General features: G+C 43.8%; 1 protein-coding gene across 1 annotated transcript; it reads left to right on the top strand.

Annotated features, from left to right (window-relative positions):
* The first annotated feature begins 711 nt into the window (after positions 1-711).
* On the top strand, positions 712-15,314 carry LOC123820235 (INTS3 and NABP interacting protein). Its single transcript, XM_045840978.1, has 5 exons — positions 712-844; positions 2,740-2,819; positions 8,877-8,979; positions 11,224-11,314; positions 12,404-15,314. The coding sequence occupies exons 2-5, from the start codon at positions 2,795-2,797 to the stop codon at positions 12,497-12,499; spliced, it is 315 nt and encodes a 104-aa protein (XP_045696934.1). The 5' UTR covers positions 712-844; positions 2,740-2,794; the 3' UTR covers positions 12,500-15,314.
* The last annotated feature ends 1,231 nt before the right edge of the window (positions 15,315-16,545 follow it).

Here is a 16,545-nt window from a genome sequence, read left to right as displayed (position 1 = left end):
GATGCGTAACAGATTAACGACCACAGAACATGCGATATACATCAACGTAAGATGAGCTTTTAATGGAAATGTACGGATCTAGTGCGCTGGAATCAGGTATCAGGTGAGACCCCACTAGGAGCGACTTAGGGTTCTGAGATGTAGCACACCCATTTCTTAAATACAAGTTATTAAACAGTACTAAAAAGGTCTCCATGTTTAGCGCTTTTCTTATGTGTATAATTATGCAAACTATAGAAAAGAAAAATAATCCTGGGATTTGTGTGTGCGGACCTGCAACCTGAGGGAGGTGTTATAGTTTGAAAGCAAGCCCACCCTGTGAAGACGCGCCCTCCGAATTCAGGCAGCAGCTGCGACTCAGTTCCAGTCTGAGTATACACGCCGTCGCTGAATCAATCAGCCTGGTGGTGTCTTCTCTCCAGCCAGTGTGACCTCAAGGAAAGGGACATTACAAGGTGCTAGGGACCCAGTCGGTCTCCGCCCCGCCCCTACCTTGCAGAGCCAGCAGGATACGTCATTGCGCCCCGCCCACTCGGGCACCGCCCTCAAAGTGCAGCCTGCATCTCCCATGAGCCTCTTTGGCTGTCACTCTTCGGAAGGAAACTGGCCTCTGCCCTGAGGCGGCAGTAAAATACGAATCGTCGAGGGCAGCGGCTGTTTGATTCGGGTAGGAGGCGGGACTTCCGCTGCCTCGGGTTACGTCATAGAAGGCGGAAGTGCCGCGGGGGCGGGAAGGTTGTAGAGCGGCACGTTGGGCGAGGTTTGCCGGTCTTTAAGTGGTCGCGCCCCCTCGGAGAGCGCGATCGGACGGTGGGGCACTCCCGGGCGCGCACGCGTACACCCGGTAAGTAGGGCCGCTTGGCGGCGCCGGGGCACAGAGGAGTGTGGCTCCAGTGCTGACCTGCTGCCGTTGTCTCTGTTGCCACTGGTCATTGGCCTCTCAGCCTTCATCGCTTCCCAAAGTTTCTCACCGCTCCCTCCTCTCGGCCGCAGCCCCAGCCCCGCCTGCCATCCACGCCTGCCTGCGTTGACCCTTCTGCGGAGCAGGTCGAGCCCCATCACGTCCCTCACTGACGTTGACCTTCATCCGAAGCGCCCTCACAGCCGGGCTTCGCTAGCTCCGAGCTTCAGCTATAAGAGATGCCTGACCACAGTGGGTTCAAAACCGACGTCAGTTTGCTAGTCCCAGGGCTTTCCCCGGCTCCCCTGAAGGCCTCCCTCTCCACGCCAGGAGAACCTGCTCCTGTCTGCTTCCAGAGTTGTGTTTACGCCTCTTAAAGAGCGCGTTAAACTTTTTTAGTGGGGTTGTTTCCATGAGACTATGTTTTCCCACCTATTACGTTCCCAGAGGGCAGGACAAGGGTGTTACTTATTTGGGATCTCCCTTCGTTTCCTTTTTAGCTTTCAGTGTGCACAATTTTTGCTGGGTGTGTTTCTTTTTCCATTTTTTTAAAACTTTTATTGTTATTTTATTACAGTGGTCCCAGTTTTTCCACCTTTGCCCTCCCCTGCCCAGCTCATCCCCCACTCCCACAGTCAACCTCCACACCGTTGTCCATGCCAGTGGGTCATTCATACGTGTTCTTTGTCTAGTCCTTTCCCCTCCTACCCACCATTATCCCCTTCCCTCCCCGCCCCGCGGGTCGCTGTCAGTTTGTTCCACGTTTCCATGCCTGTGGTTCTATTTTGCTTGTTAGTTTATTTTGTTCATTAGATTCCTCCTATAGGTGAGATCATATGGTCTTTGTCTTTCAACAACTGCCTCATTGCATTTAGCATAATGCTCTCCAGATCCCTCCATGCTGTCAGGAAGGGTAGGAGCTCCTTCTTTCTCTCTGCTGCATAGAATTCCATTGTGTAAATGTACCACAGTTTTTTCATCCACTCATTTACTGATGGGCACTTAGGTTGCTTCCAGCACTTGGCTATTGTAAATTGTGCTGCTATGAACATTGGGGTACATAGGTTCTTTTGGATTGGTGTTTCAGGGTTCTTAGGATATAGTCCCAGCAGTGGAACTGCTGGGGCAAAAAGTAGTTCCATTTTCAGTTTTCTGAGGAAATTCCACACTGTTTTCCACAGTGGCTGCACCAGTCTGCATTCCCACCAACAGTGCACTAGGGATCCCTTTACTCCACATCCTCTCCAACACTGTTTGTTTGTTGATTTGTTTATGATGGCCATTCTGACTGATGTGAAGTGGTATCTCACTGTGGTTTTAATCTGCATCTCTCTGATGGCTAGCGATGCTGAGCATCTTTTCATGTGTCTCTGGATCCTCTGTGTGTCCTCCTTGGAGAAGTGTCTGTTCAAGTCCTTTGCCCATTTTTTAATTGGGTTGTTAGTCTTCCTGGTGTTGAGTCAGATGAGTTTTTTATATACTGGGTACATTTTTTAAGTAAATCAAAAGGCACCATAGATGAATGATTTTTCTTCCTAACACTGTGATCATATTGATGTTATCGACTGATGCATGTGGTAGTATTCGGTAAACAGTCTAATGCTATATTAAAGACAGTAATGCCAAATGTTTCACCAACATCTGCAAGAATAAACATTTGCCTCTAATTAAATACTTGCAGAGTTTGTGATTTAAGTCTGTGTTCTTTTCAAAAGATGTTTCTGAAGAGATGAAGCAAGTGCAAACGTTTCATAGTAGGAAGGCTAGCTGTTCCTGAGAACTTCTAATTTGTCACTAAAGTATGATGCATTTTTTCATGGATGTACACATTTTCACAGGTGATTGTAAAGCGTGGAGCAATTGCCAGTGAACGGTTAAAACGGAAATAGGAAGATGGCAGCAAACTCGTCAGGACAAGGTAATGGCATGCTGGAATTGACTGTATTAGTAGGGACTTTTTCCTCATACAGTAAGTGTATTTTAATAGAAAATTAGCACTAGGCAGTTACTGTAGCCAGAATAAAAAGTGAACAGCAAAGTAAAACCCCATACTTGAAGCAAGTCCGACATTGTATCAGATATATAACATCTTTAATAGCTATTAATCTTCTATTTTAATATGTTAAGATTATTCACATCATAAACCTTAGGCCCTCCTCTAAAATCTGTTTTCTCTTGCTCTTGTACTTGAAATCAGAACGTTTTCAAAGCAGTTATAATGTCACTAAGCTAAATCCATACCTGTGCCTTCATTTGCTCTGAAACTTTCATACACGTTTCACCGGTGTTGCTCTAGCTCTCTAAAACAAATCAAGTTAGACACATCCTAAAGACATTTTTACTTAAATGTAAGCTTTAAAAGGTGAAATTTAATCTCTATAAAGTATTAAGTTCTACTTTGTAAGTCGTTTCCTACCTGAAAACTTAAAGCCAACTCCTATTTAACTCACCATATTTTTTATTACTCATCTCTGTTCTGATCTTTTCTGATTTTTTAAAAAGTCTTCGTTTCATCTTATCTTAAACTTCATATACGTGGAACCATAAAGTGTGCACTCGTCTGTGTCCGGCCTCTTGCACTCCCTCTGCTGTCTGTGCCATTGACCCATGTTGGGCCACGTGCTCCAGTCGTGCCTTTCTTTCTAGTGGGGAATTCTGCTCTGTGATTTTACCCCAATTCATTTATTCGTTCTCCTGTGGGGAGGCTTTGGGGTTGTCTCCATTGGGGTCAGTGTGAGTAAAGCTGCTTTGAATATTTGCTGTAAGCCCTTTTGTAGCTATTTGGATAAATTTCTAGGGATGGGGCAGCACAGTGTATAGTAAACCTTATGAAAACTGCAGTCCGTTTTCCAAAGTGGTTGTGCCGTTTCCATGCCCTCCAGCAAACTGGGGGAATTCTGGCTGCTCCACACACGGCACTGGCTGCCTTCTTTTTGGAGCCGTTTTCCGGGGTGTGAGGTGATATCTCATTGTAGTATTAGCTTGCATTTCCCCGATGACAGATGTTGAGCAGCTTCTTAACGTACTCATTGGCCACTGTAAATCTCTTGTGCTGTGAAGTGTTTGTCGCATCTTTGCTTGTTTTTGAAAAAACTGGGCTGTTTATTTTAAAGGTTATTTAGAGTCTGGATACAGGTTCTTTGTCACTGCTAATTGCATTATCTGTATCTGATTCATCTTGGAGCTGGTTTCTGTTGACTGCACTTTGTTTTTTAGTATGGGTCACCATCGCCTCTTTCTTACCATACTCGGTGATTCGTTATTGGATGCTCGGTATTCTAATACATCATAGTGGCTCTGGATGTGGTTGTTTTCCCCTGAAATGTGATTTCTCTTCTAGCAGTCAGCTGGGCTCAGCTCAGCTCAGCTCAGATTCTTGCCTCCCGTGTGCTGGGCAGCAGCTGAATCTGCCCGTGCTTGTCAGCTTCCAGCTGCTGTTTATTGCCTGGCTCCCTGTTCTGTTCTCTCGAAGCACAGATCAGCGTTCCCCCATGGTCTTTGACCTCTTTTTCCCCAAGTTATAGGGACTCAGATGAAAAATAATTTACACTAGAAGGAAAACTAAGAGAAGTCTATTTTGAAAAGAAAATATCACGCTGCTAAAAATCACACCGCAGTCCAAGTGAAAATAAAATTTTAAATTATCTCTTCATTCTAACACAAATGAAGTTTACCTAGTTACTCTTTTTTTAGCAGTTGCAATAAAATGCAGTTATTTTCAGTGTTGCCTTTGATCCCTAGTCAGACCCACTGTGAAACAGTCAAAGCCACTTTGGCTTTTGTTACTACTCTTTTGTCAGTTCGTTGGTGTCCTGGAGCTGCTGCAGCTAGCCACCAGCAGAGGGAGTCAGTAGCACGTTCTAGAGACTCCCATACTCTGCAATGAAAATTGTAAATTGTTATTTGTATGTATGGCATTTTACTCTCTATATCAAATTATCTCTGCACTGTTTATGTATACAGGGACAACTTATTTTGGAGACTGAATGTCAGGTGCCATCATTATCTTACAGTGATAACTGAAAGAACAATGACTAAGAAAAAAGTCTTGACCCATGCATTATATTAATGTCTGTGGCACAGAGAACAGGATCCCATCATGTTCACTAAGCCCTCTTTCCGATCTAGTCCTCTGTCATGCTGCAGTAGTAATCAGGACTGCTGAATTTCATAAGCTCTTGGCGGACAGTTACTGAAGTCCCATATTCTTAGTAGCCGCTATAGTATAGAAACTTATTTGATTGAAGTAACATTTTGAGAATTTCAGTATGTAAAGGTAGATTGTCAAACTGGAATTTGTCCCAAGTACCATTCCTATGTTAAGAGTCTCTCATTCTTGGTGACATTAAAGTCCTGTGGTCTCGTGGTGGCAGCTGGGTTGGTCTAACCCAATTTCAGATACACAGAGAAACCTGGTGAAATTCTGAGTGAGGCGCATGAATTCTTCTCTGATTATTTTATACTTATCTCAGAATGCTTGTAGAAGAACTATAAACCCTGCAGATCAAGTGGTGGGAAGGTAGATCTGGGGCCACTCTGGATGCTCTTAGTTGCGATTCCAGGGGCTGTGTAGGGAGTGGGTGGCAGAGCCCCTGGGAGGTTGTCTTGCTTGAACCTCCCAGACCCAGCAGAAGTCTTACCTGAACCACCTGTGGTCCAGAAGGAGAGCAGATTTACCCCTCAGGCTTATACTAAGGTATGCTGCCTCTGGATCAAGGCTTTGTCCCAGTGATGCACAACTTGCTTTTCTGGAGCTTTTTGACTTAGCTACAGTTCCCTGTGTCCACCAGTTCCTCCTGCACCTAAACAAAAAAGGCCACAGCTCTACTTTATTAACGGACATATACTTATTAGGGGAAACAAAACACCTAAATGTTTACTTAATTATTAACATAGTAACTATTATTTTCACCCTTTTTTTACAACTGTCTTTTTTTTATGTACTTTCACTTTCCTTTTTGTATTTTATGAATTTATAGTTTATCATAGATTCAATCTGTTCCATTTAGCTATAATTATTCTCTTTAGTGTTCCATTTGTGACAGCCTGGCTAATCTCAAACTGGCTGCTTTGATCTTCGAGCACTATCCTGAGCCATTACCAAAAAAATCTTACTTTCTGATAAGATAATTCCAGGCCTATCTTGATTATTTTCCTGCTCTAAGACAGGGAACTAGTACTCTCTGAGAACCTTGGCTCCTTTTAGTGGAGGATAGTATGAAACATTTTCTTTTTTTTTTATATTCTCACCTAAGGACATGCTTATTGATTTTAGAGAGAGGGGAAGGGCAGGAGGGAGACAGAGAGGGAAAGAAACATAGATGTGAGAGAGAAACACCGATCATTTGCCTCTTGCATGCACCCCAACTGGGGACCAAATCCTCATCCTAGGTATGTGCCCAGACCTGGAATCGAACCCATGACCCTTTGGTTTACAGATGACGCTCCAACCAAATGAGCCACACTGGTCAGGACTAAAGTGTTTTCTTGTGAACAAATTAATCTTGAGGGAATCTATATTTCTGTAAACGGCACTTCAGTCCTTTCCAATGTGGTGACCTTTTTTTGCTTATCATATAATTTAGACATTCTCAGATTTTTTAATTTGCTTTTCAAGAATTTTCTATTTTACCCCTGGCTGGCATAGCTCAGTGGATTGAGCTCAGGCTGCGAAACAAAGTGTCGCAGGTTTGATTCCCAGCCAGGACACATGCCTGGGTTGCAGGCCATGGCCCCCAGCAACCGCACATTGATGTTTCTCTCTCTCTCTTTTTCTCCCTCCATTCCCTCTCTAAAAAAATAAATAAATAAAATATTAATAAAAAAAAGAATTTTCTATTTTATATTTATAGTATCTCTAAATCTCTAAAAAGGTGTAATTACATAATTCCCCTCTGAAAATGCATAAGCCTCTTCTGAAAAAAGGGAAAAAGTCTTGTCCTATAGTTGAAAATGTAGCTAGTGGTGTGTTTGCCTTAAATATTTACAACATCCTATATACAAAGGGGAGAGTACCAGCTTCCCTTGCGAAGCATTTTCCACTCTACAAAGGATTCACTTTTGGATTCCTTTAAATAATATAGTCCGGAATATACCTATCCTTCCATAGTAATATTTCCTTAATTTGTATTACATCTCTTTTAGGGAACTTTCTATGGTATAAAATCAGTAATACCCATATTCTAAATTTCCCACCTAATATATTATCAGATCATTTATAGTCATTTATTTGTTGGGATAACCGGCCAACCACTAGGTAGTAAGTAGATTGACAATAGCATAGCCTTCCTTAGCAGACTAAGAGCATTGGCAGTCAGAAACTGTGTTACTTTAGAAGTCATATATTAATTTAGAGCCTATAGTTACTACTTTTCACACTAATTTTCACGGCAGCAGGGAGTGACTGCAAGCTGCCTTGTGCTCTGATTGTCAAACGTGCATGGGTTTTTTTAGGAGGCTGTTCCTTCTTAACCAAGCCGAGAAGGGCATGTGATTTAAATTTTTAAAAAGTTGGTGAATTATATGCAATTGTTAGTTTTGTAGGCAGAAAATGGTCAGATAATAGGCAATTTAATAAATTTAATACATAAAATAAAAGTTCCCTTACACTGGTTGTCATGTTTACATAATACTCCTAATTGTATAAACATGAGTTGATGTTTATGGTTTGTGATGGTCCCCCTTCTTAGAGGTCTAGATATGTAAGACATTATTTCATCATTGAAACTATTTTTTTTGTTGCCTTTATTTGTATAGCACCTGATTTTCAAACCCTTTGACAGATTGCCGTGATGAAATGAAGGGAATTGTTCATCAGTTGCTTCGGTGTTAGTTGAAGTAAAGGCCTAACACTGTGGTTTGTAAAATACAGTAGTCCCCCCTTCTTTGTGGGGGACACGTTCCAAGACCCCCTGGGTGCCTGAAACCTCAGGTAGTACTGAGTCCTAGGTATATGACATGTTTTTCCTATACATAATACCTATGATGAAGTTCACCTTATAAATTAGGTACAGTAAGACATTAACGTGATAACTGATAACAGAACAGCTATAACGATACACTGTAATAAAAGCTGTGTGACTGTGTTCTCTCTCTCTCAAAACATCTTACTGCGTGCAGAGCATGAGGGCCCTGCACAAAGGAATGATTCGCGTCCTGGGAGGGACAGAGTGGGATGGCATGAGACTTAGCTGAGAATGCTGCAGACCTCAGTGTATATGTTTTGTATGTACTCTCTCAGTGTTTGCACGTTGGCATTTAATTCGGATTTTTAAAACATTTTGAATACTGCTTCTAGGCCAAGACTTTGCAGCTTCTTCTCTAAATCTTCGGTAAGTTTGGAGCTCAGAGCCAAGCCCGGTATTAGGTGTTGGTAAAGCACACACCTTTTCGGACCCTGTCAGTTACGCTCCATTTCTTTCTCAGAATTGCTTTTCAGTCAGTTGCAGTTCTTTGATTTGTTCCCTCAGAGGTTGTGTCATTTGGAATGAAAGCAGTTGAGAAAAAGAAATAAATACCGTTTTGATCTGAGTATGTCTAATGCTTTTTCCCTCCTTGAAAGAGGCCTTCACGAAGGGGCCTAAATCTGGGAACTGAGAAAACCTCCACTGCCAGGGCTGGACTGAGCAGGGCAGGTTGGTCCTTGCAGCATTTGGGGCCTCAGAGATTTTGTTAAAAAACAAATGCTGTCACCCATCCCTTGGTGGTTAAAATTATTTGGAACTGAGTCTTTAAGCCCTCCGCCATTGTTACACTTTGCATGTATCCACGTGTTGTGCTGTTCAAGTTGCCCGGAAACAGGCAGGAGGACACAGTAGCCATCTGAAGAAACTCCCTGCCCGTGAGTGAGTTCACCGGCGTGCTAAGAGAAGAGGATTGTGCTCTCTGGGTTTCTACATGGCCTAGGTTTATAAACTAGCTCTGAAGTGTTTTTTTATTTCTCTTTCTCCTCTCCCAACCCTCCTTTCTTCTTTAGGTTTTCAGAACAAAAATAGAGTTGCAATCTTGGCCGAACTGGACAAAGAGAAAAGAAAACTACTAATGCAGAACCAATCTTCAACAAATCATCCTGGAGCTAGGTATTAAAGAATAATGGGGTTTTTATGTTCAGTCATATAAAAAATACCTTGGACAGAATAATTGCAGTTGGTTGGCAGTGGTTTGTTTCTTTATCATTGGAATTTACGTTGTTTCGATTCCTAGTTAGATTTGAAAAAAATTAGACAATTTATTTGACTAAATTTTAAACATTTTAATTCTAATTAGAATATTTTACTTTCCCTATTCCCTAGAATATTTTACAGCCTACTTTTTAAAAAGGGGGGGTCTTGTATGATTTTTATTTATTACTGAACTTACTCCACTGTCCCATCTTTAAGCATTCTGCAAAGTAGGTGAATTGAGGCAGCTTAATGATCTTTATTGTACAGTATTCTGTTTCTGTCATCTCACCTCTCTTCCCTCAGGTTCATTGTCCCATCCACCCACCACCTTATCCTCACCTCTACTTTCTCACTCACTCCTCAGGCCACTACAGTCTGACAGCCAGGGGTCTCCCTCCCCCCACCCACAATAGGCCTGAGCCTAGTGCACTTGCACCCTCCTAGTGGCTAAAACTGGTAGAGCAAAGTCGTTTTCTTGTTAGAGACCTTACAGTCACCCGTCAGCACCGATCACTCTCCCCTTAAAGTACTCTTTCCTTGGCTTCCATTCACTGTCACTCCGCCACCTTGCTTTCTTTAGCAAACATTTCTCCGCTGCCTCTTTCTCTTAAATGTTAATGTTCCTCAGAGTTCTGTTCTAGACCCAGTCTCCCAGTCTACATCTTTCCCTGGAGAGTTGCATCCACTTTCACAGCCTGGTAGTTACGTGTAGATAACCTTCGCACATTCGCCCCTTTAGCCCACCTCTCTCCCCCCAGCACCCGGCTGCCTCTTGGACACACCCACTTCGGTGGGCCACAGGCCTTTCAAACCCTGTGTTCCCCAAACTGAACTCATCTCCCTTCCCTCTCTTTAACTAGTTACTCAATGTTCTTTGGCTTCTTGTCTCAGCAAGTGGTACGGATCTACCAGTTATCAAAGTCAGAAATGTGAACTTGAATTTGTTTATCATTCCCTTTCACTTTTCATCTCCAGGCACTTAACCCTTCTCTTACGTTTACACATTAAAACGTGTCTCAGATCTGTCCATTTCTCTTCATTGCCCGGGTCCTGGCACCGCCATTTCTGTGCTCAGTCACCACACCTGCTTCCTCACTGAACTTCCCTGTAGTCTCTCAGGAAACCAGCAGGGTCGCCCTAAAGGTTGGGGCACGTGTTAAGCGGGAGGTTGAAGAGAGGGTGCAGCCCGCTGCAATGGCACAGCCGTGTCAGCAGTGACCGGCTACGTCCTCCCGGCTCTCCTTTCTGCCTTCCGCACGGGTCAGCAGCTCCCTAATGGTCGCGATGGGACTGCGTGCCCTAGGCCTCCCCTCCGCGCTGAGCCGCCTACAGAGGCAAAAACCTCGAGGTCCCTATCCTGCGTTCCTTTTTCAAAAGTGAGGAAACTATTCTCAGAAGCCTTGCAACCGGCTACCCATCAAACCTAGTTGCTTAGAATCAGGGACCTTTTTCTTGCCTAAGCCAGAAACCAGCAAGGATTATGGCATTTTTTACACCGAAGTTCGCCCCGGAGGCAGGAGCCGGGCCAGCCCGAAGCGTGGCACCGTTGCTGACTGAACTAAGCGTGGGTTTTCCATTCGCACAGAAGAGAGATGCACAGTTGCTGAGGAGACCGGCCCTGTCTGCCATCGCTGTGGGCTTTCCCATCCGTCATGTGGTGCTTCTGGTCTGTCACTCCTCTGCTTGTGACGTCCCTCAGAAGCCTCCTTTCTTATCTCACTTCATATCCTGGCACCTGCCTTCCTCCCCCGCCTCATTTTTTGCCAACCCACTTCGCCCCTGCCCAACCCCGACCTCCAGTCCTACTGAACTCTTGACTTCCTCAGGCACGTCAAGTTCCTCTGCCCTGCATTCTGTACCTCCTGTTTGGGACATTCAGCTCTTCATTTTTCATCATAAATGTGGCTTTACGATAGACTGGAGCACCTCAGGTCTGTTTGAAAGCGGGGGAGCATAAATCATCAATAAAAAGGAGATCATTGGGAGCCCCAGTAAATAACACAGGCTCTCTTCGTGTACATTAATGTAGACAGCGGGAAAAGGTGAAATGCATTCTGGAAGGTCTTTTTTTACCCCTATATATTAGATAATGAAAAATGTGATTCAGAATTAAGGAGGCGTGTACCTTCAACAGCCGAGTAACTAAGCTCCCCTTTTTAGCATCGCACTTTCGAGACCCGCCCTGAACAAGGACTTCCGGGACCACGCGGAGCAGCAGCACATCGCGGCCCAGCAGAAGGCGGCTTTGCAGGTGAGCGGAGGGCGGCTGACACTCTCGTCTCCCTGGAGACGCCGGTCTCCCTGGAAGCCAGCACAGTTCCCATTCTGTATGTATTTCAGTGGAGCAATACCAATAAAAATGTTCCACACATAATTGCAGTGGTTTGCTGATGTTCAGTGGTGCCCAGAGGATTCGAAGGACCAATATAGCGGTAATGAAAATATCTTTTACGGTGTTGACACGGCCCTGATTGATTCTGTGCTGTCCCCGGCAAGGGAGTGCTTGTGCCTAGGCATTTAGCATGTCTGGATGGACAGAACAATTTTCAAAGCTGAACTGGCTGGTTTAACAGTGGTGAGGGTGTCTGTTAGGTAGGTATTTTCAAATTTGTCATGCCATTATATCCTTTGATAGTCTTGCTGGTTCACTGTTGTGTGGATTCTCTAATGGTCTGCGTGGCTGTTGTGCAGGAAATGTTTCAAGACTAACTTTTTCCGTAGGAATGTGATAATTCGTCAGTTAAAAAAACCTATTTTCTTCATGATAATAAACAGTTTTAGTATTTTACTGATCGTAGATAATTTAAGCTTCCCAGAGACACGGTTATCTATGCTTTTAAACCTTAGGATCTCAGAATTAGAAAAGATATTAAAGATCATCTCATTTTAGACAACCTGAACACAGTCCCCCTGTCTTTAGTGACAGAGGAAGTCGCTGGTGGTGTTCTGTTATTTACATTCCAACATTCAGCTGCCTTTTTCTTCGTCTCCTTCCAATTGCTGCCTTCCTTCTCAGGCTCCTGACTTGTTGGTCAAAAGCAGAGTGCTTTGGGACCGTTCTTGCTAGCTTCCCCCACTCCAAGGGTCAAAGTACATAATTTGTGTTTTTGACTGGGATCACTGGGGAGAAGGTGCACCAGGAATACCTGGTGCAACCTGTTGATGTGAATTCTTCATTATTGTCCATCTCCTGTGTATTTAAACAAAATTAGCACAAGAACTGATTTAAAAATAAATTTGATCTCAAGTACTCAGAAAGGATAAGTAATTTTAATGTCTTTGTTGAAGAATTATGAGTCTTAATAGCTTAATTGCTGTTCTTTTTAAAACCCTTTCCCAGCATGCACATGCACATTCGTCTGGATACTTCATAACTCAAGACTCCGCATTTGGGAATCTTATTCTTCCTGTTTTACCTCGCCTGGACCCAGAATGAAGAAATTATTTGTAATGAAACTGACTTTGTAACATCAAATGCCAAAGCTACTATTGTTCAGTGCTATACAAGCGGTGACTTTCAGAATTTCGGTGAACGTATATATTTTGCTCCTTTAAAAGAAAGGTATGTGCAAATGAACGGAAAAGAGGGGGAACCAGGATGATGAGAGCTTTGGAAGCTGTATCTGAAGACTGATTCTGCTACCCGTGACTGTAACTTATTTGTAATGCAGGTTGACTTTAGGGCTAAATCAAACTCTGAATTAGATGGTCACATAAACTCACTCCCCCAGCTCCCAACTACTTGGACTGAGTACATCATGTCCACAATAGACTTTTAAGAACCATTAATAGTACTTAGCTTAAAGAAATGAGGGTGCTTTTAAACATGTGAACCAAAAGGCTTAAATAAGTTACATTCATATTTGCTGTTTATAGAATTGATATCTGTGTACCTTTTGAGTTTATAGTCAACACGTCATCCTGAAATAATACTCTTTAACTCATAACTAGTTTCCTTGTTCTCAACTTTAAAAGAAAATCCAAGACTAAGGTACTAGTCACTCTGACACATCATTTATAAACCAATATGCCACTATAAATTAGGTGACTAAATGCTATTAAAAACAATGATATGAAATGTGGTTTTAAATTTTATGCATGCTCTTATTTTGTGTTACTACATGAATGGTGTGCCTGCATGGTTTTCCTGTCCATTTTTATTCTAATTAAAAAACATGGCAGTTGAGCCCCTTTTTAATTACTCTAAGGGGAAGGAGGTAGGTTAAGCAGTTTCTCAACATGATACATCTTAAACAGAATCTGGAGTGCTTATTTAAATATCCCCACTGCCTTCCCTACCCTACAGGACCAGAATCTCTTGATTCAAAATAAAGTCTGAAAACCATGGGTTAGAGAATTCAATTTTCATGATATACAGGGTCTAGCGCAAATAATGTCCCCTTTTTTACTACAGACTCTTTTATTACAAAATCATAAGCATGCAATTCTCTAATATAACAATATCACACTCAAGCACACCATATGACATTTTAGGTGAAATGTTCAATGTTCAAATTAAAACCATAAATGATTACACCCATATCATTACCCTGCCAACCACACTCCGGTGTTACTTCTGTTGGGTCCTGTAAGTTTATAAATTCATAATGTGCATGTCCCTGAAACTTAGAGGTCATTTAGCTAAAATCTCCTTTACTTTACTTTTAATATGATTCAAATTATACTTTATACTATATCACAGATACAGAATTTTATTTATATAACTGCTTATAACTGACCTCACCTTGGCCTTGAGTCCCCATCTTCTGTAGTGGAGGATCAAACTTAAACTTAAAATCCCAGTCAGGGTTAATATTTACTCAAAGTTCATGTCCCTTTTCAGAAAGTTTCTTCTCCGTCCCTCCCTAGACATGCGCACCAGCCACCTAGCCCCGTCTCACCCAAACTGCAGCAGGAGCAGACAGCTCTAGACTTGGCTGTGCCATTTAGGTTTCCTCTTGAGGTTCTGAACTGATTTTCTTCATCCGGTGAGTCGGCAGCTGTCCCCACTGCCATGGTCGCCGTCACAGCAAAGGTGCCCTCACTCCCGCCGCTGAGGAGCTGCCCGGGGGGCCCCCGGCTCCGTCCTGCCCCAGGTCCCTGCAGCTTCTTTGTGGTGGGCCTCATTTTCTTGAATTAACTTGACTAAGTTTCTGTTCTTTGTGACACATGACCCAAATCTGTGGTTCTAAATCTATCTACTTGATGCTAGGCAGATAGGAAATTGGGATTGTGGTTTTTATACTCTCAAAGCCTCTAACTAATGTGTGACTTTTATAATTTAGGTGAAAGAGATCTTTTTTCCAGTGATATCTTTTCTAGTATCTTCGCCTTTTCAATAGATGCTGCCTAAATCTGCAGTCCTGGCTCCTCCCACCCAAATCACTTTCAACTTCACTTCTGTTCCTTGTGTATTGATGAATAGCTGCTCGGTAAAACACTGTGCTTTGGGGGGAAACGGTGAGTGACACCCGCTCCTTAAGGAGGTCACAGTGGAGAGGGGCCTACTGTGGCGCAGCAGTGGTGGCCAAGGAAGCCAGATCGCAGTGAGGGATGTGGGAGAGGCACCGCGGAGCACGAGGCAGTCCAGACAGGCCTGGAGGTATCGGCATGGCCTCACCTGGCAAGGGAGGGAGGAGCTGCTCCAGGCAGAGCTGAGGATTTCCTAACCAAACAGCAGTAGGAGCTAAGACACGGAGCGGACCGCAGAGGATGCCGGAGGATGCCGGAAAGGGCAGCAGTGGGCTCAGAAGCCCTGAGGTGAAGTTTCATTATTGCTTCCCTTGGATTGTGGGTGAATTTGCTTCACTCGCTTGCTTAACCTCTCTTTCCGTGTCACTCCATCCCACCTGTAATGTAAGAACGGGACACTCCTTCACTGGAGAGACACAGCATGTGGTGATGGGAGGCTTCGTTCCATGAACCTGTTCCTGTGTGTATATGTGTTTTACTTATTTGTTTATTGTGTCTTCCACCAGTGCGGTCTCGGAAGGCAGGGATTTTTGTTTCCCTCCTTCTCTCCCTCCCTTCTCTTCCTCTCTTCCTCTCTCTCTTCCTCCCTCTCTGGTTATTCCTATTTTAGTAGAAGGTCAGCACCTACTTATGGAAGGAAGGAAGGAATGAGTATTTATAACCTGGATGGTGATATAACGGTTTTTTTCCCCTGTGTCTCATGGTAATAAAGTTTTGAAAGCCACTGGTAAATAATACAGGTGATAGTGCTTTGTACGATTCTGGAATAAAAACTGAAGTGACACAATTTCAAAAGCAGATATTTTTTTTCCTCAACAATCTGTAAGCTGTCTCATTAAGTTGTCTCAATTCTTCGCTTTGCTTTGGTGGTTGGAACGCCACCTTTGTATGAGTTTAAGGCCCACTGAGACAGGGCTTTGGAAACACAGTTACACAGAACAGAAGAACAGAGGATATCAGCTCATTAGTACAGGTCACCCCCACTGCCGAATCCCGTCAGCCAACACAAGTCCCGTTTCAACAGCATTAAGCTCAGCCAATATTTACTGAGTGCTTTTCTTACCCACTTCTGTGTGCACTAGTGTGCAGTAGATGCTGGGAGTTTTTTTAACGGGCAAATAAAGAATGGATGGAGGAGGAGACCTTCACTGTCCTCAAGAGTCTGACCATCTAGACAGGCACGCAACTAATGCTGGGCGCCACTTATTGCGGACAGGACGAGTCCCGGAGCCTCGAGGACCAGTGGAGGAGGACAAGCATCTGAAACTGGCCTTCACGATGAGACGATGTCTCCTCCTCAAAGGAAAAGCCTGCACAGCAGGCAGGGAGGAGGGCAGGTGTAGGGGCCGGTGTGCAGCGACCAGAAGTCCCAGTTGGCTGGACGTGCAGGAGTAGATTTGGAGAGATGTATATGGGGCAATCGTTAGAAATGAAGCCGAAGGTAAGCTGGACTCACGTTCTGAAGAGTCCTGAATTCCAGGGTGAGGCAGGTGTGTTCAGCCAGGCCCTTTGCTGGGAGCTATTGAACATTTTGGAGTGTAGGCAGGTATAGAGATGAACCAGTTAGGGCCTTAATCAGCTCTTGGGGAAGAGGAGCTTATAAGACATCAGAATAAGACTTTTTGGGGGGTGGGGGGTGTTTTCTATCTTTTTTAAAAAATATTTATTTATTTTTACAGAGAGGGAAAGGGAAGGAGATGGGGAGAAACGTTAATGTGGGATTGCCTCTCCCATGCCCCTCACTGGGGACCTGGCCCACAACCCAGGCATGCGCCCTGCACAAGAATCGAACTACTGACCCTTTGGTTCACAGGCCCACACTCAACCCTCTGAGCTACACCGGCCAGGGCAGAATAAGATTACTCTTAATTCCTGTTGAGAATTCAGGCAGGTATGTTCTGTGTACATGCATACGTCAGCTCCAGCCCCGCCTTCCCCTGCTGTCTCATTTAACTCTGGTACTCTTCCTCCAAATTTCTTTCTTCACGTCCCTCCCTCATCAACCAATCC

The sequence above is a fragment of the Phyllostomus hastatus genome, unplaced genomic scaffold, assembly GCF_019186645.2.
Source record: "Phyllostomus hastatus isolate PE091 unplaced genomic scaffold, TTU_PhHast_1.1 phas_contig_34, whole genome shotgun sequence".
NCBI lineage: Eukaryota > Metazoa > Chordata > Mammalia > Chiroptera > Phyllostomidae > Phyllostomus > Phyllostomus hastatus.
The sequence above is the reverse complement of the archived record's forward strand: the minus strand, read 5'-3'. Positions and strand labels throughout refer to the sequence as shown.

Excerpts from the sequence above, each read along its gene's own strand:
- LOC123820235 (XM_045840978.1), top strand. The coding sequence starts at position 2,795 with ATGGCAGCAAACTCGTCAGGACAAG. Across the intron at positions 2,820-8,876 it reads AGCAAACTCGTCAGGACAAG|GTTTTCAGAACAAAAATAGA; the intron begins GTAATGGCATGC and ends TTTCTTCTTTAG. Across the intron at positions 8,980-11,223 it reads ACAAATCATCCTGGAGCTAG|CATCGCACTTTCGAGACCCG; the intron begins GTATTAAAGAAT and ends TCCCCTTTTTAG.